The sequence below is a fragment of the Nipponia nippon genome, unplaced genomic scaffold (assembly GCF_047370975.1).
Source record: "Nipponia nippon isolate SJK-2023a ecotype South Korea unplaced genomic scaffold, ASM4737097v1 scaffold_35, whole genome shotgun sequence".
Classification (NCBI taxonomy): domain Eukaryota; kingdom Metazoa; phylum Chordata; class Aves; order Pelecaniformes; family Threskiornithidae; genus Nipponia; species Nipponia nippon.
The window spans coordinates 2306833-2330262 of record NW_028262353.1 but is presented as its reverse complement, the minus strand read 5'-3'; the positions used below and the strand labels follow the sequence as shown (position 1 = coordinate 2330262).

The following is a 23430-nucleotide window of genomic DNA, read 5'->3' as shown; positions in this document are numbered from 1 at the left end:
GTGCAATGCAGTCGTGCATGGCTGGGCTGTGGTGGGCCATGCACGGCTGTGCCAGGGCGTGCAATGCAGCTGTGCAGGGCTGTGCTGGGCTGTGCAATGCAGTCGTGCACAGCTGGGCTGTGCTGGCCTGTGCACAGCTGTGCAGGGCTGTGCAATGCAGTCGTGCATGGCTGGGCTGTGGTGGGCCATGCACGGCTGTGCCAGGGCGTGCAATGCAGCTGTGCAGGGCTGTGCTGGGCTGTGCAATGCAGTCGTGCACAGCTGGGCTGTGCTGGCCTGTGCACAGCTGTGCAGGGCTGTGCAATGCAGTCGTGCATGGCTGGGCTGTGGTGGGCCATGCACGGCTGTGCCAGGGCGTGCAATGCAGCTGTGCAGGGCTGTGCAGGGCTGTGCAGGGCTGTGCAATGCAGTCGTGCATGACTGGGCTGTGGTGGGCCATGCACGGCTGTGCCAGGGCGTGCAATGCCATGCATGGCTGTGCCGAGCTGTGCTGTGCTGTGCACAGCTGTGCCAGGGCATGCAATACAGCCATGCATGGCTCTGCTGGGCTGTGCCAGGCCATGCTCTGCATGGCCATGCTGGAGTTTGCAATGCAGCTGTGCATGGCTGCATAAGCTGTGCCACGTATGGCTGTGCTGGGCCATGCACGGCTGCGCCAGGGTATGCAATGCAGCTGTGCATGGCTGTGCCGAGCTGTGCTGTGCTGTGCACGGCTGTGCCAGGGCGTGCATGGCTGTGCTGGGCCATGCAACACAGCCATGCGTGGCTGGGCTGTGCCGTACTCTGCACGGCTGTGCCGGAGCTTGCAATGCAGCCATGCATGGCTGTGCCAAGCTGCACCGTGCTGTGCACGGCTGTGCCAGGGTGTGCAATGCACCTGTGCATGGCTGTGCTGGGCCGTGCAATGCAGCCGTGCAGGGCTGCATAAGCTGTGCCGTGCCATGCGTGGCTGTCCTGGGCCATGCACGGCTGTGCCAGGGCGTGCAACGCAGCCGTGCGTGGCTGTGCTGAGCTGCTGCGTGCCGTGCATGGCCGTGCCAGGGAGTGCAATGCCGCCATGCATGGCTGTGCTGGGCCGTGCAATGCAGCCGTGCAGGGCTGCATAAGCTGTGCCAGGCTGCGCCAGGGCGTGCAACGCAGCCGTGCGCGGCCGTGCCGAGCTGCGCCGTGCGCTGCAGCCGGAGGCTGCACGGGGCCGGGCTGGGCCGAGCCGCGCTGCACAGCGCTGCACATCCCCGCCCTGCACCGCCGCGACCGTCACCGCCCTGCCCGGCCCTGCCTTGCCCTGCCCGGCCCTGCCTTGCCCTGCCCGGCCCTGCCTTGCCCTGCCCGGCCCTGCCTTGCCCTGCCCGGCCCTGCCTTGCCCTGCCCGGCCCTGCCTTGCCCTGCCCGGCCCTGCCTTGCCCTGCAGCGGGGCACTACGGGGAGCCGAGCCGAGCCGAGAGGCGCCGAGTCCGATCGGGCGCCACCGAGCGGCGCCGAGCTGAAACGAACGCTGCCGAGCGCTGCCGAGCGGCTCCGAAGGTTGCCGAGCGGCTCCGAAGTCTGGGTAAAGAACTGGTGAAGATGGCCGGGCCCAAAGATGGCGGTGAACGGGGTTAAATCCCGCTGGCGGCCCGCACCAGTGGCGTCCCCAGGGCTCCGTACTGGGGTCAAAGGTGATCGAGAGGGGAAAGGTCACCTCCTCTGGTGGAGGTGAAGGGAAAGAGGTGGGGAAGCGTGCGGGGTCCGCGTCACGTGACGCGGACCAAGATGGCGGCACCCGCGGCGGCAACGGCCGGGGGCCAGGCGGAAGCGGAAGCGGGTGCGTGGGGGCGCCGGCGCGCGCGGCTGCTGCCCCCGCTGAGGGGCAGGTGGGGCCGGGGGGCTGTATGGGGCCTGTGGGGACCGTGCGGGGGCTATGGGGGTCGTATGGGGCCGGGGGGGCCTATGGGAGAGCCTATAGGGACCGTATGGGGCCGGGGGGGGCTATGAGGGGCGCGTATGGGGACCGTATGGGGTTGGGGGGGGGCTATGGGGACTGTATGGGGAGCGTATGGGGCCTATGGGGAGCGTATGGGGCCGGGGTTGGTGTGTGGGGGAGCGTATGGGGCCTACAGAGACCATATGGGGCCAGGAAGGGGCTATGGGGGGGCGTATGGGGACCGTATGGGGTTGTGGGGGCGGTGGCTATGGGGCCTGTGGGGACCGTATGGGGCCGGGGGGGCTATGGGGACCGTATGAGGCCTATGGGGACCGTGTGGGGTTGGGGGGGGACTATGGGGCCTATGGGGATTGTATGGGGCTGGGGGGGGCTATGTGGACCGTGTGGGGCTATAGGGGCTGTGTGGGGCCTGTGGGGACCGTATGGGGTCATGGGGAGGCTGTGGGGGTCTGGGGGCATGTGGGGCCGGGGGCCTGGGGCTATGGTGCCATATGGGACAGGGAGGGACTGCGGGGGGGATACATATAGGGCAAGGCTGTGGGGGTACCCTGGGGGATGTATAGGGGCCGGGGGGGCCCTGCTCGGTGGGGAGGGGGCTCCCTGGGGCTGGAGGAGGGTGCAGGGGGCTCAGTGGGGCTGACAAAGCCAGAGGCGCCTTTTGGGGTGAGCCGGGGGGCTGATTGGGGGCCGCTCTCCCCCATTCCCCCCCCAGCCTCACTGACCCCCCTCCCCAGGACCTCCGCAGCCCCCCCAGCACCCGGCGATGCCGATGCCCTCCCCTCCGCCATGCTCCTCGCCTCCTACTCCGCCTGCGCCCTCCTCCTGGCCGCCTGCCTGGCGCTGGAGCTGGCCGCCTGCCGCTCCCGCCCCGCCGTCGCCCCCCACCACGCCAACCCGGCCTTCCGCCGCTTCCAGCGCGGCTACTACCGCGTCTACTTGCCGGCCCTGGCCGCCGACTGGCTACAAGGACCTTACCTCTACAAACTCTACCAGCACTATCGCTTCCTGGAGGGACAGATCGCCATCCTCTACGTCTGCGGCTTCGCCTCCAGCGTCCTTTTTGGGTTGGTTTCCTCCTCTTTAGTAGATCGATTGGGTCGGAAAAAATCCTGCGTCCTTTTTTCCTTGACCTATTCGATTTGTTGCTTGGTTAAACTCTCCCGGGATTATTTGGTCTTGGCGGTGGGGAGGGTTTTAGGGGGATTGTCCACGGCGTTGCTCTTTTCCGCCTTCGAGGCATGGTACGTCCACGAGCACGTGGAGCGGTACGATTTTCCGACCGAGTGGATCGCCGTCACCTTTTCCCGAGCAGCTTTTTGGAACAACGTCATCGCCGTGGGGGCCGGGGCGACGGCCGATTTCTTTGCCGAGTGGTTGGGCTTGGGCCCGGTGGCCCCGTTCATGGTCTCCATCCCCCTCCTGGTTCTGTCGGGAGTCTTCGCCGTCAAAAATTGGGATGAAAACTACGGAAAGAAACGAGCTTTCTCCAAAACCTGCGGTGACGGTTTGAAGTGCCTCCTCTCCGACCGGCGCGTCCTTCTCCTGGGCACCATCCAGGCTCTGTTTGAAAGCGTCATCTACATCTTCATCTTCCTCTGGACCCCCGTCCTGGATCCGCACGGCGCTCCCTTGGGCATCGTCTTCTCCGGCTTCATGGCCGCCAGCATGCTGGGCTCCTCGCTCTACCGCCTGGCCCTCTCCAAGCGCTACCACCTCCAGCCCGTCCACCTCCTCTCCCTCGCCGTCCTCCTCCTCTTCTTCTCCCTCTTCATGCTCACCTTCTCCACCAACCCCGGCCAGGAGAACCCCGCCGAGTCCTTCCTCGCCTTCCTCCTCATCGAACTCTCCTGCGGGCTCTACTTCCCGGCCATGGGTTTCCTCCGACGGAAAGTTGTGCCGGAAAAGGATCGCTTGGGGGTGATGAACTGGTTTCGCCTTCCTTTGAACTTACTGGCCTGCCTGGGTTTACTGGTTCTCCACGACAGCGACCGGCAGACAGGCACCAGGAGCATGTTCGGCGTCTGCGCGGCCGTGGCGCTGCTGGCGCTGCTGGCCGTCGGCCGCCTCTTCGCCCTCAGCCGCCACGACGCCGAGCTCCGCTTGTCCGCGCCGCCGGGACAGGCCGACGCCGCCGACGCCGCGCCTGAGCCGTGACGGGGTCCTGCAACGGGTGTCACCCTACCAAGGGACGACGTGGGGACACCCTGACCCGCTGCTACGGGGTGAGTGGCCGCTCCGGGTGGCTGGTGACCCCCGAAATGTCCTCGTCCCCGCCGCCTCCGTGGTGGTAGGGGGGTCGGAAGCACGCGCGGAGGCGGATTCTCTTTTTTTTAAAAAAAAAAAAAAACCAAAATAAAAGGTGTTTCTGCAGATCCCCACATGGTTTTGGGGGGGGAACCTGCTCCAGATCTGCCCCCCTGCCCACCACGGGGGTCTGCGTGCGTGCAAGTTGCACGCTGGAACCTTCTTGTCCCGAGCAGCGGTGCGCGGAGCCGCGCTTGCACGATTGTTCCTGGTGCGCGGGGGTTTCTGCGTCCACTGGGGTTTCTGTTGCACCAACGCGTGGCCGTCCCGCTCTGTGCAGAGCCACGCCCAGCGCCTCGTTGCACGCCGATCCGCAGGCACCCCCTTGCACGCTCCCTGGGCACCATCCTGCATCCTTGGGTACCACCCGGCATCCCTGGGCAGCACGGAATCGTGGAATCGTTTGGGTTGGAAAAGACCTTTGAGATCACAGAGTCCGACTGTTAACCCAGCGCTGCCAAGGCCACGGCTGAGCCCCGTCCTGAGCCCCTCATCCCCCGGCGGTTAAACACCCAGGGGTGGGGGCCCAGCCCTGCCCTGCGCAGCCCGCTCCAGCGCTCGTCGCCCCGTTGGGGGAGGAGATTTTTCCCCGTACCCAACCCAAACCTGCCCTGGCGCAGCTCCAGGCCCTTCCCTCTCATCCCAGCGCTTGTTCCTGGGGAGAGGAGCCCGACCCCGCCTGGCTCCGGCCTCCTTTCGGGTGTTGGGGGAGCGATGAGGGCTCCCCTCAGCCTCCTCCTCTCCAGGCCGAGCACCCCCAGCTCCCCCAGCCGCCCCTCACCACCCTCGGGCTCCAGCCCCTGCCCCAGCCTCGCTGCCCTGCCCTGGCCACGCTCCAGCCCCTCCGTGTCCTTCTTGTGGCCGGGGGCCCAGCACCGAGCGCGGGATTCGAGGGGCGGCCTCGCCAGTGCCCAGCACAGGGGGACGATCCCTGCCCTGGTCCTGCTGGCCACACTGGTCCTGATACAAGCCAGGATGCCGCTGGCCCTCTTGGCCACCCGGGCACCCTGCTGGCTCCCACCCACCCGCTCTCCACCACCCCCCCGGGGCCGTTTCTGTTTCCCAGCCGCTCTTCCCCGCGCCTGCGGCGCTGCCTGGGGTTGTTGTGCCCCGAGCGCAGGACCCGGCTCGGCGGCAGCCAAAACACCCGGCGGTATCGGACGCGGCTGTTTTGCTCTCAAGGCTGCCGGCGAGGAAAATAATTCTCTCCTGGCCAGAGCGGCATAGCGGGGGCCTGCACGAGCACCCCCGTCGCACGGGGGTCCTGCACAGCCACCACCGTCATCCGAGGGTCCCACCCCCATCGCACGGGGGTCCTTCATAGCCACCACCGTCGTCTGAGGGTCCCACCCCCATCGCACGGGGGTCCTGCACAGCCACCACCGTCGTCCGAGGGTCCCCGTGCACCTGTCTCTCATTGCACGAGGGTGTCTGCACAATTGCTACCATTGCACGAGGGGCCCTGCACAATCACTACCAGTGCACAGGGGTCCCCGCACACCGAACCGGTTGCACAAGGGTCCTCGTGCACTGGCTCCCCATTGCACGAGGGTCCTTGCACAATCACCACCATTGCACGGGGATCCTTGCATACTGACCCCATTGCACGGGGGTCTCCACACACCAACCCCCCGTTGCACAAGGGTCTCCGTGCACTCTCCCACCATTGCACTGGGGTCCTTGCACACTGGCTCCCATTGCACAAGTGTCCCTGTGCACCCTCCCCTCACCACACAAGGGTCCTTGCACAATCGTCACCATTGCACAGGGGTCCCCACACACTGACCCCATTGCACAGGTGTCCCTGCACACGACCCCATTGCACAGGGGTCCCTGTGCACCGACCCCCTGTTGCGCAGGGGTCCTTGCACAACCACCACCATTGCCCGGGGTTCCTGCACACCGACCCCATTGCACGGGGGTCCCTGTGCACCGACCCCCCGTTGCACAAGGGTCCTTGCACAATCGCCGCCGTTGCCCGGGGGCCCCGCAAAACCGCCCCCGTTGCAGGACGCGCCGTGCGCATGCGCGCCCCCACAGCGGGGACTACAACTCCCAGCGTGCCCCGCGCGGGCGGCCTGGCGGAGCCGCGCGCTGATTGGCTGCGGAGGGTATTTGAACGGGGCGCGCGGCGGGGCCTGCACTTAACGGCGGCGGCGGCGGAGCAGCAGCGGCAGCGTGAGCCTGAGGGGCCGCGGGCCCGGGGGGCGAGGACTGGGGCTGGGGGGGCTACTGACCCCCGGCGGGGCTGAGGAGTGGGGCTGGGGGACCTGCAGGCCCTGGGGAGGGGGACTGGGGGGGCTCCAGGCTGTGGAGGGGCTGTGAGTACCTGGGGAGGGGGCTGGGGGGGCTGTGGACCTCCTGGGGGGCTGGGAGTGGGGCTGGGGGCTGCGGGGGTGCCAGGGCGTGGGGCTGGGGGTGATGTGAGCCCCTGGGGGTGCCAGGGCGTGGGGCTGGGGGGTCTGTGGGCCCTGGGGGGGGCCGAGGAGTGGGGCTGGGGGACCTGCAGGTCCCGGGGAGGGGGACTGGGGGGCTTCAGGCTGTGGAGGGGCTGTGAGTACTTGGGGAGGGGGGCTGGGGGCCCCAGGGATGCCGGGGAGTGGGGCTGGGGGGGCCGTGAGCCCCTGGGGGTGCCAGGGCATAGGGCTGTGGGGGTCTGTGGGGATGGAGGGGGCTGTCAATGGGCCCTGGGGGGCTGAGGAGTGGGGGTGGGGGACCTGCGGGCGCTGGGGAGGGGGACTGGGGGGCTCCAGGCTATGGAGGGGCTGTGAGCCCTTGTGGGGCTGAGGAGTGGGGCTGGGGGGTCTGTGAGCCCCCAGGGTGCTGAGGAGTGGGGCTGGGGGGGCCTTTGAGCCCTTGGGGGGCTGAGGAGTGGGGCTGGGAGACCGGGGGTGCCAGGGCTGGGGCGGGCTGTGAGCCCTTGGGGGGCTGAGGAGTGGGGCTGGGGGGGGCTGTGGATCCTGGGGGGACTGGAGGATGGGGCTGGGGGCTCCCAGGGGGCTGCAGAATGGTGTGGCTGGGGGCTGTGTGCGTCACGGGGGCCTGGGGAGTGGGGCCGGGGGTTGCCTGCAAGCATGGGGGGGCTGGGAGCTGTGGGGGTCCCACACCTTTCCCCGCCCACCCCAGCCCAGCCTGTCATTGCAGATGAAGCCCCTCAAAGGCGCCCATTTCGCCGCCCAGATGGACAGCGGGGAGGGCATAGACAAGCTGCTCGCCGAGCTAAGGGTGAGCCAGGGTCCGGGGGGCTCCGCTGCCACCACTGTGGGGGGAACCCCTCCTCCGGAGGGCCCTGGGCTGGGTGCCGGGGTCTGACCCCCTCCCCTCCCCAGGAACACCTCTTATGCTTCCAGGGAGGTGCCTCCGACGCCAGCCAGACCTCCCGCCTGCGGAAAAGCCAGATCTGCGACAAAGTCCTACGGATTTGCGTCGAGCGGATGGCCGAGCCTGGGGGCTGCCCGACACTCGCCACCAGCCTGGTGGCCGTGGCCAAGGAAGCGTGCCAGGGCTACCTGACGACCGTGCCGCAGCCCGCTCCCCTCTACCTGGAGAAGATCCTCTACCACCTGCTGAGGAACGCGGCCGGCCGGGGCAGCGGCGATGCCTGCTGGAGGGTGGCCGACCTCCTCCGTGCCCGCCTGCTGAGCTACCGCCCCGGCCAGGCGCCCTCCAAGGACTTCACAGCCATCGCCTACAGCAGCTTCAGCGTCCTCTGGAGAGGGGCGGACACCCTGGCCGAGCCCGACCGGCCACAGGAGGAGGGTAGAGCCGTCCTCTCGGTCCGTCTGCGAGCCCTGCGCTTCCTCCTGCTGCTGGAGGAGGATGGGGCGGCCTTGCTGCCGCTGCAGCCCCCCTTTTTCATCTCCCAGACGGCGCAGCAGGCAGCTGCCGCTGCTGCCATGTACGAAGCCCAGCGGGCGCCGTCCTCGGCTTTCCTCGGCCAACAGCTCGGGGACTGCTTACTTGCGGCTCTGCGGAAGGAGGCGGCGGAGCCCCCCACCCTCCAGCAATCCCTCTGCTTCTTTGAGCTCACCCTGGAGCAGTGCCGGCACCTCTGCAAGAGCGGCTGGCACAGGGAGGCCGAGGAGGCGGTAAAGGACGCGAGGGGCTTCCTGGGGACCACCGGCAGCTCCACAGAATCTTTCAGTGACCCCCTGTCCCTCCTGGAGGCCGGGATCCAGCTGAGCCGGGTGCTGGCTGAGAGCGCTGGCTCCGCAGGGCCGCCCTTATCCCAGGCTGCGGCAGCTCTCGGCGCGGCGGCGGAGGCCTCGGAGCGGTTGCTGAGGGTGCTGGCCGAGAGCTGCCAGTTCATCGTCTGCTCCCTCGGCGACTATGTGAAGAGGAGCAGGCAGCAGCGCTTTGGCTGGGAGGACGTGCTCGGCCTCTGTGCCTTCACCGAGGGGCACCGCCACGTTGTCCAGCGGCTGCTGGAGAGGGTGAGGCTGGGGCTGGGCGTGGGGCAACCACGTAGCGTGGTTGAGCAGAGCCTCCGTGAGCAGCTGGAGGGTTTGTAACCCTGCTCCGGGCTCGATGCTCCCCTTAATCCATCGATGGAGTGTCCCTCTCTGGTGTCCCCGTCCTGAGCAGCAGCGCCTGGTGCTGCCCGAGCCCCATGAACGCTGCTTTTCTCCTTCCCTCCCCTTCGCAGGTTCCTCCCGACGGTGTCAAACAGAAGCTCATGGTGAAGCAGCTGCTCTACCGCAGCCTCCAGCTCTTTGCCAGCGTGGCCTACGACGCCTTCCAGTGCTCCCAGGTACCTGTAGCGGAGGGGACGGTCCCCGGCACTGGGGGTGGGCGAGACGCCCGCGGTGTTGGGTGGCTTCTCCCTTCGGAGGTGGCACATTGGTGGGGTTGGAAGGGGCTGCTCAAGCCACCCGGGGGGGATCTGGGGGGGCTGTGGGTCCCTGACGGCCTCTTGCTAGCCACCCTCTCCCTCTCCCCGCAGCCGGCGGGCTGGCCGGGTCTGCAGCGGCTGACGGCGGGCTGCAGGAGGAGCGTGGTGTGGATGCTGGAGGCGCTGGAGGGGCTCCCCGAGAGCGAGCGAGCCAAGTACCTCGACATCACCGGTCAGTGCTGCAGCGGGTGGGACCAAACCCGGCTCCTTGGCCCTCGCTTGGGTTGAACGCGGTCGCAGAGCTCGGTGTCCATGTAGCTGGGGAGCAGCGAGGGGGTTCTCTGCCACGCAAAGTACGTGGCTGGTGGGGCCGGGGCAGAGGGTGACCGTCCCTGTCTGGATAAGGAGAGAGGGGTCGTTCTTTCTCTATCACATCTTTAATATTTGGGTTTCACTTGCGGCAGTGTTGTGCACGTTCAAGCTGGCCTACATCTTCTACAGCCAGAACCTTCACGAGGAGGCCAGCTCCATCTGCGAGCTCTTCTGCAAGAGTCCGCAGACAGCAGATGCCTACGCGTATCCAAAGATTCCCCCGGAGAGGGTAAGCGCTTGTCTGATGCTTCTGGCAGAAACGGGGCTGAGCTGAATGGTCTGATCCCGGTGCCAGGGGAGCAAAGGAGAGGATGGGACCAGCTTTTGTTCCTGGAACAAGCCCAGTTCCCTGCTCTGAGGTCTTCCCTTCGCCCAGGCGGGGAAGGGGGCTGCGGTACGGGACGTGGGAAGTGGGGAGTTTGCTCCCACGTAGCACCAAAGCCGATTCTCTCTGCTCTCCCTGCAGCTGCACAAATGCTTCAGGCTGCAGGTGGAAAGCTACCGCAAGCTGGGGCAGCTGGAGAGAGCTCTGGCGTGTGTGGTGCAGTGGCTGGCCGCGCTGCGGGGCCGGATCGGGGAGCTGCTGGCAGAGCCCGTCTCCCTCTGGGTCAGAGTCAAAACGGATGCTGCAAAACAGGGAGCCGAGGAGTTACGGTTGCGGTAAGACCTGGAAGGCTGCCCGGTGCGTGGGGGGTCTTGAGAAGCTGTGGTTCCCAAACTGGTAAAATGAGGATGTTTCTCCCTGTGAGACCTGCCTGGCTCTGCTGAGCCCCCCTACAGCTCCTGTTTCCCCCAGGACCCTGAAGGAAGGCTTGGAGGGGCACAGCCTGGACACGGAGACCTTGGTGACCGTCCTCTTTGCGGAGCTGAAGGCCTACAAGACTGTCCGAGCCGACACGGGGCAGGAACGTTACAACGTCCTCTGCGATCTGCTGGAGATCTGCTCGGAGGAGAGCGGCCGCCTGCACGAGCGAGCTATCGGCTTGACGGAGCTGGCCCAGGTCTTGTGCTACCACAGCTACGCCCAGCAGACGGACTGGTGGGTGGACGCCAGTGTGCTGGGATCACCTCCCTGTGTCCCTGCAAGTCCCCAAGGAGCATTTGAGGGTCCTTGGGGGGAGTTTTAAGGATCTGGAGTGTTATTGCTCCGGCTGTTTGCTCTGTTTGGGGTCCTGGGGTGTATCTGTCTTTCCCCTTAGAAAGCTCCAGGGGTTTTGGAGGCAGAAGGCTGTTTCTAATCCCTCTCTCCGGCAGCTCCTCCCTGGACTCAGTCTGTGAAGCCTTGCGGCTGCTGGAGCTCGTGCCCAGGAGCGCCCAGAACCAGGACCAGCTCCTCGATGACCGGGCACAGGCTCTGCTCTGGCTCTACATCTGCACCCTGGAGTCCAAGCTGGAGAAGGTGGGTGGGGGGCGGTGGAGGGGGGCTGTGGGATGCCGAAACGGGTCCCGATCTGGAAGCGCACGTGTTGGGTGCCCTCCTCAGCCTGGCTGGCAATGCTCAGCGCTGCGCCAGGGCCACCAAAAGCCACTCAGACCCCGCTGGAAACCCCATGGTGTCTCTTAATGTGTGTCGCCGCTGCCTTCTCCCCCTCTGCAGAGCATAGAGAGGGACCAAAGAGCCAAAGCTCAGGGGCTGAAGAGCCTGGATGACTTTGAGCCCAACGACCTCAACTATGAAGGCAGGCTGCTGGAGGACAGGTTCCTGTACGATGGCATCTCCTTCAACCTGGTGACAGAGACCGGTGAGGATGCTGTGGGGTCTGGGCCCTCGCTGAAGAGGCTCTCCGGGAGTGCCTGGCTTTGGGTCAGGCTGTCTCAGACCCGTGGTGTGCCTTCAGCTCTGTCCAAAAGCCTGGACGACGCCTTTGCCTTGTGGAAGCAGCTCCTGGCGACGCCGGGCATCCCAGCCGTGCGCAGCCCTGAGCAGACTGTAGCCTCCCTGCACCTCCTGGCAGCTCTCTACAAGCTGATGGGCAAGGTAAGGCTGCTGGGGAGATGGCCGGCAGGCCAGCAGCCTTCCCAGGCACACCGAGTCCCTCTGGGGTGGTGTCCAAGTTGTAATCGTGGGGCTTTTCCTGCCCCCAGCCCTTGCAAGCCGTGGAGAGCTACCTCCTGGTCAGAGCCCTGTGCGGCGCGCTCGGGGACAGCCTGGGCACGGCCAGAGCCCTGTGCGAGGTCACCAAGCTGCTCTTCCAGCTGGAATGCCCCAGCTACGCTCAGGTCAGTCTGGCAGGGAGGGAAGGGGCAACGGGGTGAGCTCAGCCGATCCCCGAGGCCGCAGCCCTCATGCCGGCGCGTTGGTTTCCAGCTTTTCCTGGAGGAGATGGAGTCCTGCCTGCAGAATGCCGACAGCAGTGATGATTCCTACCTGCTGCTGCAGCAAACCTGCCTCCTGCTCCGCAGCCAGCTGTGCTGCGTCAACCACCGGGTAAGGCTCCTAAAAACCCTTTTCTGCCTCAGAAGTAGTGTCGGAGGGCAAGAGGAGACTGCAGCAGCTCTGTCTGGCTGTTTCAATACCTCTCGCTAGGGACTTTGGGCGTGGAGACACCCTGGACCACGAATGGTGACTCTTTTTCTCCCTCTGCAGATTGAAGAGGGTCTCACCCTGTTGCTGGGGGTGCTCCAGAACCCGGCTCTGCAAAAAATCACAAAGGTCTGGTACCTGCTGCGAGCCCACGTCCTTCAGCTGGTGGCCGTCTACCTGAGCCTCCCCGCTGCCCGCCTCTCGCCAGAGCTCCAGCAGTGGATCTTTGTGCAAGGTGAGCTCCTGGGGGATGTTTTAAACCCTCCCGGTGAGCACCAGGCTGACAGGGGTTGCGGACAAAGCTCCGTGCAAACATTTGACCTCTGGGTTTCTCCAAACCAGCCCGTTTGGGGCAAGGAGAGGGAATTTGGGGGAGTTGCTCTTTGCTGGAGCTGGGGAGGGTCTTGGTTGGTGCCAATACCCACGACCGCCCTCACGCAGGGTGGAAGACACCCGAGACGGCTCTCGCCGAAGCCCACAAGCTCTTCCGCAGCATTGTCCTCCTGGTGACGGGCAGCAACCTGCTGTGCTGTCAGACAACAGCGTCCGACTTCCAGTTTGTAGATTACGGTGAGCCGGTTGCTCGTGTGGACCGAAACCCAACCGCTCCTCGGGGAAGAGTCGGGCTTTTTGCCTGCCTCTCTGGGAGGAGCAGCTCCGGTCACCTTCCTGTCCTTCTGGCAGGGGACAACCTGCTGCTGAAGTGGCAAGTGCTGGCTGACATGCTGGCCTGCTCGGAGCACCACGTGGCTCTCCTCAGCAGGCTGGAGGTGATGTGTAAAGCTAAAGCCTTCTGCTTGGAGGCCGTCAAGCTGGCCATGAAACTGCAAACCATCCGGTGGTGAGTGGAGACGGGGAGGGGACAGCCTGGCCCTGAGCTTGGGGGAAGCTCGGTGAGGGGTGAGGTGCCCTGCGACCATGGTGGCCCTTGGCGGGTGTCGGTGGCCCTTGGCGGGTGGGTTTGGCCCCTTCCTAGCTTGGTCCAGAGCAAGCAGCTGCTCCGGGGTGTGTTATATATCCCATGAAATCAGCTTGCCAGGTCAGACGTGAGCTTGTTCCTCGCTGGCCGGCTGCCTCCCTCCCGTGCGGCCCTGGGGATGGAGCGATGGCTGTTGCGGGGGGGAGGGTCTGAGGGCTGTTTTTCCCCCCCCAGGTGTGCTTCCTTCCTGGTGCTGAAGGCCCAGCTGGAGCTGCAGCAGAACGAGCTGGAGCTGAGCCATTTCGACCTCTGTCAGGCTCTCTTCCTCCTGGAGTCGGACACTGGTGAGTCCCCACTCCGGGCTTGGAGCAGGGGAACGGGGGGACTGAGGTGAGCCCCAAGCCTGGGCAGCGCCAGGGACCGGCTCCTCTTGCGCCCGCTTTTGGGCTGGGGTGGGAGATCCACCTTGCACAGACACTGCTGCAGCAGCTGATCCCCGTCGTCCAGGAGGCCGCGGAGGTGGGGGGTGACTCTGAGCCGTGTTTTGGCTCATCGAGCAACTCCTCCAGCCGATAAAGGCGTAGCTGGGGAAAGCAGAAGTGTCAGGTCCAGCTTCCCACGTCCTTCCTTGGGCTGGCTGCGGCGGGAGCTGGGGGAGGGCTGTGCAGCGAGGATGCCGAAATAACCCTCCCCTCCACCCGCAGAGTTTAAAACCAGCAAGAAGCAGAAAGGCCAGACGAAGATCCTGCCCAGGAAGGGCAAACGTGAGGACAAGAAGCCGCGGGACCCCACCTCTGAGCCCCCCAGGGAAGAGGAGAGTTTCCTGAAGGGCCCTGCAATGGAGTTTGTGGCCACGGTGAGCACGCTGGAGAAGGCGGATGCTCTCACCACCTCACCGGAGCTGAAGCCTGAGAGGAGGAAGAAACTGGCCTTCCTCACCCACCCGGCAGCCTGCCCGTGCCGCCTCTGCTCTGATCTGGCGCTCTCGGCTGTCTGCCTGCGCTGGCTCCTCTCCTGCGCCCAGGGCAAGCTGGCAGCGGGCAGCGCGGCCGAGGGGCTGGGGCTGATCCGTGCCACGCTGCCGCGCTGTGCCGCTGTGGCCGCCCGCTTTGCCTCCGTGCTGCGAGACAAGCTGTGGGGCGGCTCCGTCAGCCGGGACCTGCCTGCGCTGGAGCTGCTGGATGATCTGGTGGCCACTGGCTATGCCATGTTGGCCCTTCAGAGCCTGGCCAGCCCCCAGCTGGCGGAGGAGCTACAGGAGGAGCTGGAGACGGGACTGACCTTCCTGGCGGCCTGCAGACCCCACCTGCCCAGCCTGGAGGTCTCCAGGGCCATCCTGCTGCTCGCCAAAGCCATGGCCGCCGTTTGCCGCCTGGCCTCCAAGCACGGCGACTCTGTGGATGGCGTTTTTGCCGGCTCTTGGACCTTGCAGCTGCCAACGCTGGCTCCGGCAGAGCCCGAAGTGGCAGCTGTGCCCCAGACCCTCAAGACAGACAAGGCTCAACCCCAAAGATGCAAAACCAAGACGACGTCAGCCCCTGCCGTGCCCAAGCCCAGAGTGAAGAAGAGCCAGAGAGCGAAGCCCCCGGCTGTGCCAAATGCCGACGACGTCTTTGCTCTGGGTGACTCGGACGGTGAGGTGGCCCCCATCGTCATCCGGCCGGTGACGGTGCCGTGCACCCCGTGCCAGAAAACCCACCCCCCCGCCAAGGCGCAGGCAGCCCCCGGCCCCAGGACTCCCTTCACCATCTTCAACGAATCCTCCCCGCCGGCTGGCAAGGCCCGGGTCCCGCGAGCGCCCAGAGTCTTGGGGAAAGTCAAGTCTCGCCTAAAGGTGAGCAGGGAGGGAGGCGAGGGGCAGCCCCATGCGCCTGGTGCCAGCGCCAACACCCTCTGTCCCTCTGCTTTAGGTGACATTCAGCGATGACAGTGACATGGAGGATCCCGAAGCGGGGCGGACCCCCGCAGCTACCCGCAAGACATCCTGCACCCAGAAAGCTCTGCCCCTCAAATCCACGGCGTCCCAGGCGAGCTCACTGGGCTTTGGTGGCCAGAGCGGCAGTGCCCGGCCCCGGAGAGGGCGGCCGGGCACCCGCCGAGCCGGGGCTGCGGAGGAGAAGAGGGAGCGGATGACCCGCAGGGCTCCCAGCAAGAGAGCAGAGGAGGAGCGGGAGCTTCTGAGGGCCATTGGGGAAGAGGAGAAGGTGGAGAAAGAGCTTGAGATCAGCTTTGAGGTCTTGCGGGTCTCTGAGGAAGAGGAGGGAGCCCCAGGTGAGCTGGGCTACCCAGATTGGGGGGGGGGGGGTCTTGCCTTCATGCACCCCTAAGCAGTTGCGTAGTGTCCCCACTGCTGCCACCAGTGCCGGGGACACAGGCGCCTCTGTCCCTCCCCGCAGGCAGGAGGCAGCTGCCTCCGCGCAGGCAGAAGGGTGCAGATGGAGAGCACAAGGTCCTGCAGCAAGAGGCTGGCGAGGACGCCCTGGCAGCGCAGTGGCCGGGCAGCGGGGACCCCCTGCGCCTGGAGGGGACCCTCTCCTCCGCCCTGCCCACGGCTGACGGTGAGCACCCGGCGCGGTGCGGGTGGGGAGGTTTTGGTGCTGGGGGGGGGGGAGGAAAGCTAAAGCTGAGCCTGTCGGTGAAGTCGGCGGCACCTCTGCAAAGATATATTTAAAATGGGTAAAAACCACTGTACAGGCAGAGGGAAGAGAGCTGAGGAGGAGGAGGAGGGGCTGCTCCCCGGCACTGGGGGAAGGAATTCCAATTTTTGTCTGTGTTTTTCATAGAACGCTTTGGGCTGGCAGGGCCCTTTCCAGGCCATCCCATCCGTCCCCCTGCCACGGGCAGGGACATCCACAACCAGATCAGGGTGCTCACAGCCCCCTCCAGCCTGGCCTTGAAGGTTTCCAGGGATGGGGCATCTCCCACCTCTCTGGGCAACCCCTGCCACTGTTTCGCCACCCTCAGCGTAACAAATTTCTTCCTTATATCCAGTCTGAATCTCCCCTCCTTTAGTTTAAAACCATCACCCCTCGTCCTAGCGCTACAGGCCCTGCTAAAAAGCCTGTCCCCATCTTTCTTCTCAGCCCCCTTTAAGCACTGCAAGGCCGCAATGAGGCCTCCCCGCAGCCTCCTCCTCTCCAGGCTGAACCCCCCCAGCTCTCTCTGGTTGCATCCAGAGGGTGGTGGTCAACAGCTCAATGTCCAGATGGAGACTGGTGACGAGTGGGGTCCCTCAGGGGTCCCTACTGGGCCCAGTGCTGTTAACTTGTGAACCTCATGGGGTTCAAAAGGCCAAGGGCAGGGTCCCGCACCTGGGTGGGGGCAACCCCCGGTGTCAGCACAGGCTGGGGGATGGAGGGGTGGAGAGCAGCCCTGAGGAGAGGGACTCGGGGGTGCTGGGGGATGAGAAGCTGGCCATGAGCCGGCGATGTGTGCTCACAGCCCAGAAAGCCAAGCGTCTCCTGGGCTGCATCCCCCGCAGCGTGGGCAGCGGGGCGATGGGGGGATTCTGCCCCTCTGCTCCGCTCTGGGGAGACCCCCCTGGAGCCCTGCCTCCAGCTCGGGGGTCCTCAGCACGGGAAGGACAGGGAGCTGTGGGAGCGGGGCCAGAGGAGGCCACGGAGACGATCCGAGGGTGGCACAGCTCTGCTGTGGGGACAGGCTGAGAGCTGGGGGGGTTCAGCCTGGAGAGGAGGAGGTTGCGGGGAGGCCTCATTGCGGCCTTGCAGTGCTTAAAGGGGGCTGAGAAGAAAGATGGGGACAGGCTTTTTAGCAGGGCCTGTAGCGACAGGACGAGGGGTGATGGTTTTAAACTAAAAGAGGGGAGATTCAGACTGGATATAAGGAAGAAATTTGTTACGCTGAGGGTGGCGAAACAGTGGCAGGGGTTGCCCAGAGCGGTGGGAGATGCCCCATCCCTGGAAACCTTCAAGGCCAGGCTGGAGGGGGCTGTGAGCACCCTGATCTGGTTGTGGATGTCCCTGCCCATGGCAGGGGGACGGACGGGATGGCCTGGAAAGGGCCCTGCCAGCCCAAAGCGTTCTATGATTCTATGAAATTGGGTTTGTTCTGACTGGGCTGGTAACTGGTGAGCGACCTCCCCGTCTTTACCTTGACCCATGGGGGGGTTTTTTTGTTCTATTTCCTCACCCTTTTGTGTGGAGGGGGAGTGGGTGAGCGGCTGGGTGGGCGTCAGGCTGCTCCCAAGGGTAACATGGGGCTGCTCTGCGAGCCTCCAATGCGTGGGATGCTGGTCTTGGCCTGGGAGCTGGTGGCTGTGCTGGGGACGCCACGTCTGTCCCCTCTGCTCCCCGCTCCACCTCCTCTCGCCGCCGCTGGGAGCGTTGCCCGAGGGCTTGGTCCCTGATCCTGCCCCGGGGTCTTGCTGCTTTGTCCCTTCCAGACACCTCCTCGCTGGACGCTGTCCTCAAGCTCCTGAAAGATGCTTTCAGCTGCATCAGCCACTGCCCTCCCGGTGCGCTCTACAGCCAGCTCTGCCAGCTCCTGGCTCTGGCCACGGGGAACCAGGACCCCCTCTCCACCGCGTACCTGCTCTCCGAGTCGGTCTCCGTCACCACTCGCCATCAGCTGCTCAGCGTCATCCACAGGAAGATTCAGTGAGTCCCGTGGTCTCCCCTCCCTTCATCCCAGAGCATCACGGAGAAGGGGCTCATCCAACACCACCAGAGCCCCAGCAAAGGTGATTTTGGGGTGGTTATTCCCCCCTGACCACTTTTTCCTCTGCAGGAAAGAGAAGAAAGAGAAGAAGTCGGCGGGGGACGTGGCCGAGCAGCTCCGTGGGCTCTCCTTGCAGGAGAGGAGCGCTGCCCAGTGCAGCCACCACCTCGCCGAGCTTGAGAGACTCTTCATGTTCTGCTCCACGGGGCTGGGGTCTGAGGTGCGGGACGGCTTCCGGACGCAGCTGCAGCAGATCCCTGGCGGTAAGGGCTGATGCCAGGATGGGGACCAGGCAGCTCATAGCTCAGGAGGGTGCTGAGCGACGGCTGGGGCCCTCGGGGCTGTCCTTAAGGTCCAGGTGTGACTTTCAGGGGTGACGGTGTGCGTGTTGACCCTCACCAGCATCCAGCCCGGCTCTGTAGGGGACACGCTGCTGCTGACGCGGCTGGAGAAGGGCGCAACTCCCGTCACCATCCGCATCCCCACTGCGCTTGACAAGGTAAGGTGAGGGCAGGGATGGGAGAGGGGCAGCCCAGCCGCGTTTGGGGCTTGGATCATGGCTCCCTTCCTCCTCCAGGCCCTGCTGCGCTCGGTGCTGAGCGACTTTGACGCCATCCAGAAGGAGCAGAAGGAAGCCAACAACTGCACAGACAAGCAAGACTGGTGGCGACGCCGCTCCGAGCTCGACTGCAGGATGAAGGTGGGGGGAGAACCACCCCGTGCCCCAATGTGGGGGCACATTTCGGAGAGGGTTGGAGGGGGTCCGGAGCCCCCCAGTGACTCCCTGACCTCTTGCAGAGCCTCATCGAGACCCTGGAGACGCAGGTGCTGGGCTGCTGGAGGGGTGCCCTGATCCCCACCGGCCCCGAGCCCGGTCTGGCAGAGGAAGCCGCTCGCTTGCACCCCCAGCTCTGCCGGTGTGGCTGGAGGCACTCGGATCCCACCCTGCTCCAGGTGCCCGGGCTGGGGCAGGATTTTGGGGAGCTGAACCCCTGCTTTGTCGATGCTCACCCCCTTCTTCCTCACCGCAGGTGGTGCTGAATGCCGCTCCCCTCCTTGGCCCCGGCGATGTGCAAGCCCTGGCCTTCGGCCTCTGCCCAGGGAAGCCCCGCAAGGCTCAGCTCCTCTTGCAGGAGGCGGTGGAGAAGCGGCGAGCCTGCGCCACACAGACTGGCGGCTCTCTCGTCCTGGTGCTGGATAAGGTGAGACCCCTGCTCCTGCTTCACCTCCTCCTGGCTCTGCTGCCTCCCTCCCGCTCACACCTTCCTCCTCCTCTTCCTCCCAGCACCTGCAGAAGCTGCCCTGGGAGAGCATGGCGTGCCTGAAGGCTGTGCCAGTCACCAGGCTCCCTTCCCTGCGCTTCCTGCTCAGCTACTCCCTGGCACAGAAGGTGAGAGGATGGGGGACCCCACGTACCCCAGCCCCGGGATTTGGGGGACCCCCCAAAACCTTGCGCTGGGCTGGGACCCTCTCGTTTTCCCCCCTTCAGCAGCAGGCGGGGTCTGTGCTGAGCCGCGGCGTGAACCCCAGCAGCACCTTCTACGTCCTCAACCCGCACAGCAACCTCTTGGGCACCGAGGAGCGATTTCGGGGCTGGTTCGAGAGGTGGGTGGAAATCTTGGGGGGACTTGGGGGGTGGTTTGTGCCCCCCACCCCTTCTCACCAGTTCTCCCACAGCGAGCCCGGCTGGAGGGGGGTGGCCAGAGCCGTCCCGAGCCCGGAGCAGATGCAGGCAGCCCTCCTGGAGCATGACCTCTACATGTGAGCATCTTGGGGCTGCTTGGGGACACCCCGGGGGGTTACGGGGGCAGCCGGGGGCTCACCCGGGGGGGCTTCTCCCCGTAGCTACGTGGGGCACGGAGCGGGCGCCCGCTTGCTGGACGGACAGACCATCGCCCAGCTGGATTGCCGCGCCGTCACCCTGCTCTTTGGCTGCAGCAGCGCTGCGCTCGCCGTCCGCGGCAGCCTGGAGGGCTCCGGCATCATCCTCAAGTACATCATGGCCGGCTGGTGAGTTACAGGGGGTCTCTTTGAGGGGGGCAGAGGCTTCGCGTGTGTGGGGCTGGGGGTACTTTGGGGTGGCAGCGGGCGTAACGCCCTCCTCCCTTCCAGCCCCTTGGTCCTGGGGAACCTGTGGGATGTGACGGACCGGGACATCGACCGCTACGCCCAGGCGCTGCTGCAGGGCTGGCTGAGGGGGGGCTCGGGCGCCCCGTTCCTCTCCTACGTCGCCCAGGCTCGCCAAGCCCCCAAACTCAAGTACCTCATCGGGGCGGCCCCCGTTGCCTACGGGCTGCCCGTCTGCCTGCAGTGAGGGCTGGGGGGGCCCCGGCCCCGCGGGGCGACGGTGGCGACCCTCGGGGGGGTGGGGTGGGGTGTCTGTGTTTGCAACTGCTTTGGTTGACTTTAACAAAAGTGGTTTTATTGTGTATTCTGTCAAAATAAAGCTGCTGCCTTTGGCCCTGTCCCCCCCCTGCTCCCCATTTGTCCTCTGTCCCCAAGGCTGGAGCCCCCAGCCCTCCCTCCTCTGCTACTGGAGGTGACCCGGAGCCCCCAGCCTTTGCTTCTGCCCCCCATCGAGTTTGGTTTTTGGGGTGGGGGGACCCCAGGAGTCCTGGGAATGGGGAGGGGGGCTCCTTGCTCGGGGCTCCGTCCCTGTGCTAGCGCTGGTCTTAGCATCTGCCCCTGGGGAGGGGACCCTTTTCCCTTGGGGGGGTTATTGGGGCCGTGCAAAAGCCCTGCCCCCCCCCCCCGGTTTTTGGGGGCTGCCCCCCCCCCCGGTTTTTGGGGGCTGCCCCCCCCCCCGGTTTTTGGGAGTGCTGCCTTCCCCCCCCCGAGCGCTGCCGGCCGCCGGCCGCTAGGGGGCGCGTTCCGGCGAGCAGCGAGAGGCGCTGGCCGGTGCCAGAGCGTCGCGGCGGCCCAAGATGGCGCAGACGGTGAATGTGGGGGAGCTGACGCTGCCGCAGCTGGAGCTGCTCAAGGGGCAGCTGGACCAGGTGGGGCCGGGCCGGGGGGGCCCCGTGTGGGGCCGGGGGGAGCCGTGTGGGGCCGGGCCCGCCCGCCTGGGGCTGTGTGGGACCGGGCTGGGGGGGGATGTGGGGGCTGAGCCTGGGCCCTGGGGCTGGGGGATGATTTATGGGGCCTGACTGGGCTGGGGGGTGGTACTGGACCAGAGTGGGCTGGGAGAACTGGGAGGGGGATGTTTGGGGCCAGGCTGGGCTGGGGGGGGTGTACTGGAATAGACTGGGCTGGAGGAGACTGGGAAGGGGATGTACTGGAGCACACTGGGCTGTGGAGGCTGACGGGGATGTGTGGGGCCGGACTGGGCTGGGGGGGGAGGGATGTACTGGACCAGACTGGGCTGGAGGGGGCTGGGGAGGAGATGTACTGGACTGGCTTGCTCTGAAGGGACTGGGGGGGATGTGTGGGGCCAGACTGGGCTTGTCAGACCTGGGGGGAGATGCACTGGACCAGACTGGACTGGGGGGCGGTGTGTGGGGCCAGACTGGGATGGGAGGAATGTACTGGACCAGACTGGGCTGGAGGGACTGGGGGGGATGTGTGGGGCCAGACTGGACGTGGAGGAGGGGTTACTGGACCGGACTGGGAGGGGGATGTACCGGACTGAATTGGTCTGGAGGGAATGGGGAGGGGGGTGCCTGAGACCAGACTGGGCTGTGGAGCCTGGGAGAGAATGTACTGGGCCAAAATGGGCTGGGGGGGATGTGTGGGGCCAGACTGGGCTGAGGGTGGGGGGTATACTGGGCCAGACTGGGCTGGGGGATGTGTGAGGGGCCAGACTGAGCTGGGAGGGAGATGTACTGGACCAGACTGGACTGGGAGTGACACACTGGACCAGATTTGGCCGTGGAGGACTGGGGAGATGTGCGGGGCCAGACTGGGCTGGGAGGGGATGTACTGGGCCAGACTGGACTGGGAGTGACGTTACTGGACCAGACCGGGCACTGGGTGGCCGAGGCGGGCGGGTGACAAGGCCGGAGGTGCCCCAGCCCCATGTCACCATGTGTGACCCCGGCCAGGGGCCCCCCTGGGCCCCCCCCCCCCCCCCCCCCCCGGTGCCGTTCCCAGCCCCCTCCCGCGCCCCCCGGCCCCAGGACCCCCCCTCCCCGCTGACGGGGGCCGTGCTCCCTGCCAGGAGGTGGAGTTCCTCTCGTCCTCCATCGCCCAGCTCAAGGTGGTGCAGACCAAGTACGTGGAAGCCAAGGACTGCCTCAACGTCCTCAACAAGAGCAACGAAGGCGAGTGGCGTCCCCCCGATCCCGGCTGGGCCTGGGGGGGCCGTGCCAACCCCCCAGGGGCTGGTAGCCTTCTTCCTGGCCTTGCTGGCCCTGGCTGCTCCCCCAGATTGCTTCCCCAAATCGCTCTCTCCTCACCTCCCCCATTGCTTCCTTTTTTCTCCCCCCCCCCCATCGCTCCCTTTTTTCTCCCCCCCCATCGCTCCCTTTTTCTCCCCCCCATCGCTCCCTTTTTTCTCCCCCCCCATCGCTCCCTTTTCTCTCCCCCCCTCGCTCCCTTTTCTCTCCCCCCCATCGCTCCCTTTTCTCTCCCCCCTCGCTCCCTTTTCTCTCCCCCCTCGCTCCCTTTTCTCTCCTCTCCCCCCTCCCCCCCCTCGCTCCCTTTTCTCCCCCTTCCCCCCCCCCCCCCCCTCGCTCCCTTTTCCCCCCAAATTCCTCGCTCCCTCCTCCCCCAGATCTCTCCCTCCTCCCAGGGGCGAGGCGGACCAAGCCCCGCTCCGCTCCGAGGTACCAACCCCGCGTCCCCGTGTCGGCGCTTTCAGCCGGGGCTCTGGCACCCTGTGCCCGGGGGGGGGCTGGTGGGGGGTGCCCAGATGTGTTCCCACGCCCTGCCCAGATGTTGAGGCTCCCCTCACCGCTTGCTTTTTTTCCCCCGCAGGGAAGGACCTGCTGGTGCCGCTCACCAGCTCCGTATCCTTTCCTGCCCCCCACATTTGCTCCCCTCGGGGCTGTTTGTGCCAAATGGGCGCCGCCGGCGTCACCCGGCACTGCCAGCACCCGGCACAGCCGCGCTCCCTCCCCGGCTTTCCCGCCGGAGCCGCGGAACCCTCCCGCTTCCCCGCTTTCCCTGACACCCCCCCTCCCAGATGTACGTCCCCGGGAAGCTCTCGGACGTTGAGCGCGTCCTGATCGATATCGGAACCGGCTACTACGTGGAGAAGGTGAGGGGCGCGCGTCGGGGGGGATGCTGTCGCGTTTGGGGGGGCGGCTCGGGGGCTGCTCCCCGCGTTTGTGCCGCAGAGACCCCCCCTCACCCCCCCCTTCCTTCCCTTCCCTCAGACGGCAGACGACGCCCGAGACTTTTTCAAGCGAAAAATCGATTTCTTGACCAAGCAGATGGAGAAGATCCAGCCGGCGCTGCAGGAGAAACACGCCATGAAGCAGGGTAAGCGCCCGCCTCCCTCCCCGCTTTTGGGGGGCCCCCCCAGCGACCCCCCTTCACCTCTTCCCCCCCCCCTTCACCTCTCCCCCCACTTCTTTCCCTGCAGCCGTCGTGGAAATGATGAGCCAGAAGATCCAGCAGCTCACAGCCCTGGGAGCCGCGCAGGGTGCGACCACCAAGGTGTAGCCTTCGGCCTCGCGCCTCGCCCTCCTCGCCGTCGCCGCTGGGACGGGAGCGGAGGCCGGAGGGAGCCGTGGGGCGTGGCGCCATCCCCCCCCCATCCCAGTTCTCCCCGTCCTGGTTTTCCAGTGGCTTTTTCCCTTCCCCGGCGGTGCCCGGCAGCACCAGCCTCCCCCTTTTTGTAGGCAGCACCTCGTTGCCACAGCATGGAATAAAAAAAGAGACTCCTCGAAGCGGGGTGCTCTGGGGCAGCCTTATCCCGGGAATCCCGCTGCTCCCGG

General features: G+C 66.0%; 3 protein-coding genes across 9 annotated transcripts; all 3 read left to right on the top strand.

The window, feature by feature from the left end:
- The first annotated feature begins 1430 nt into the window (after nucleotides 1-1430).
- Nucleotides 1431-4296, top strand: SLC61A1 (solute carrier family 61 member 1). 3 transcript variants are annotated; one of them, XM_087771589.1, is made up of 2 exons: nucleotides 1431-1658; nucleotides 2659-4296. In XM_087771589.1, exon 2 carries the CDS (start codon nucleotides 2711-2713, stop codon nucleotides 4076-4078), a length of 1368 nt encoding a protein of 455 aa, XP_087627715.1. In that variant the 5' UTR covers nucleotides 1431-1658; nucleotides 2659-2710; the 3' UTR covers nucleotides 4079-4296. The 3 variants fall into 3 exon arrangements, with proteins under 3 accessions (XP_087627715.1, XP_087627716.1, XP_087627714.1); XM_087771590.1 differs by lacking the exon at nucleotides 1431-1658 and adding an exon at nucleotides 1671-1804; XM_087771588.1 differs by lacking the exon at nucleotides 1431-1658 and adding an exon at nucleotides 1726-1853.
- Nucleotides 4297-5409: 1113 nt separating this feature from the next.
- On the top strand, nucleotides 5410-19908 carry ESPL1 (extra spindle pole bodies like 1, separase). 5 transcript variants are annotated; one of them, XM_087771543.1, is made up of 31 exons: nucleotides 5412-6406; nucleotides 7373-7453; nucleotides 7579-8661; nucleotides 8874-8978; nucleotides 9171-9291; nucleotides 9524-9660; nucleotides 9898-10091; nucleotides 10228-10470; nucleotides 10686-10830; nucleotides 11029-11173; nucleotides 11270-11409; nucleotides 11517-11651; nucleotides 11740-11859; nucleotides 12019-12190; nucleotides 12397-12525; nucleotides 12640-12796; nucleotides 13109-13218; nucleotides 13579-14708; nucleotides 14785-15145; nucleotides 15271-15432; nucleotides 17277-17490; nucleotides 17621-17814; nucleotides 17923-18050; nucleotides 18129-18251; nucleotides 18350-18505; nucleotides 18583-18753; nucleotides 18837-18941; nucleotides 19041-19156; nucleotides 19229-19312; nucleotides 19397-19561; nucleotides 19664-19908. In XM_087771543.1, exons 2-31 carry the CDS (start codon nucleotides 7373-7375, stop codon nucleotides 19863-19865), a joined length of 6528 nt encoding a protein of 2175 aa, XP_087627669.1. In that variant the 5' UTR covers nucleotides 5412-6406; the 3' UTR covers nucleotides 19866-19908. The 5 variants fall into 5 exon arrangements, with proteins under 5 accessions (XP_087627667.1, XP_087627666.1, XP_087627669.1 ...); XM_087771542.1 differs by having other exon boundaries at nucleotides 6396-6406; nucleotides 7558-8661; XM_087771541.1 differs by having other exon boundaries at nucleotides 5410-6406; nucleotides 11029-11409; nucleotides 19044-19156.
- Nucleotides 19909-20428: 520 nt separating this feature from the next.
- On the top strand, nucleotides 20429-23382 carry PFDN5 (prefoldin subunit 5). The gene is made up of 6 exons (XM_087771633.1): nucleotides 20429-20547; nucleotides 21708-21810; nucleotides 22466-22497; nucleotides 22674-22748; nucleotides 22867-22972; nucleotides 23076-23382. The coding sequence occupies exons 1-6, from the start codon at nucleotides 20476-20478 to the stop codon at nucleotides 23153-23155; spliced, it is 468 nt and encodes a 155-aa protein (XP_087627759.1). The 5' UTR covers nucleotides 20429-20475; the 3' UTR covers nucleotides 23156-23382.
- The last annotated feature ends 48 nt before the right edge of the window (nucleotides 23383-23430 follow it).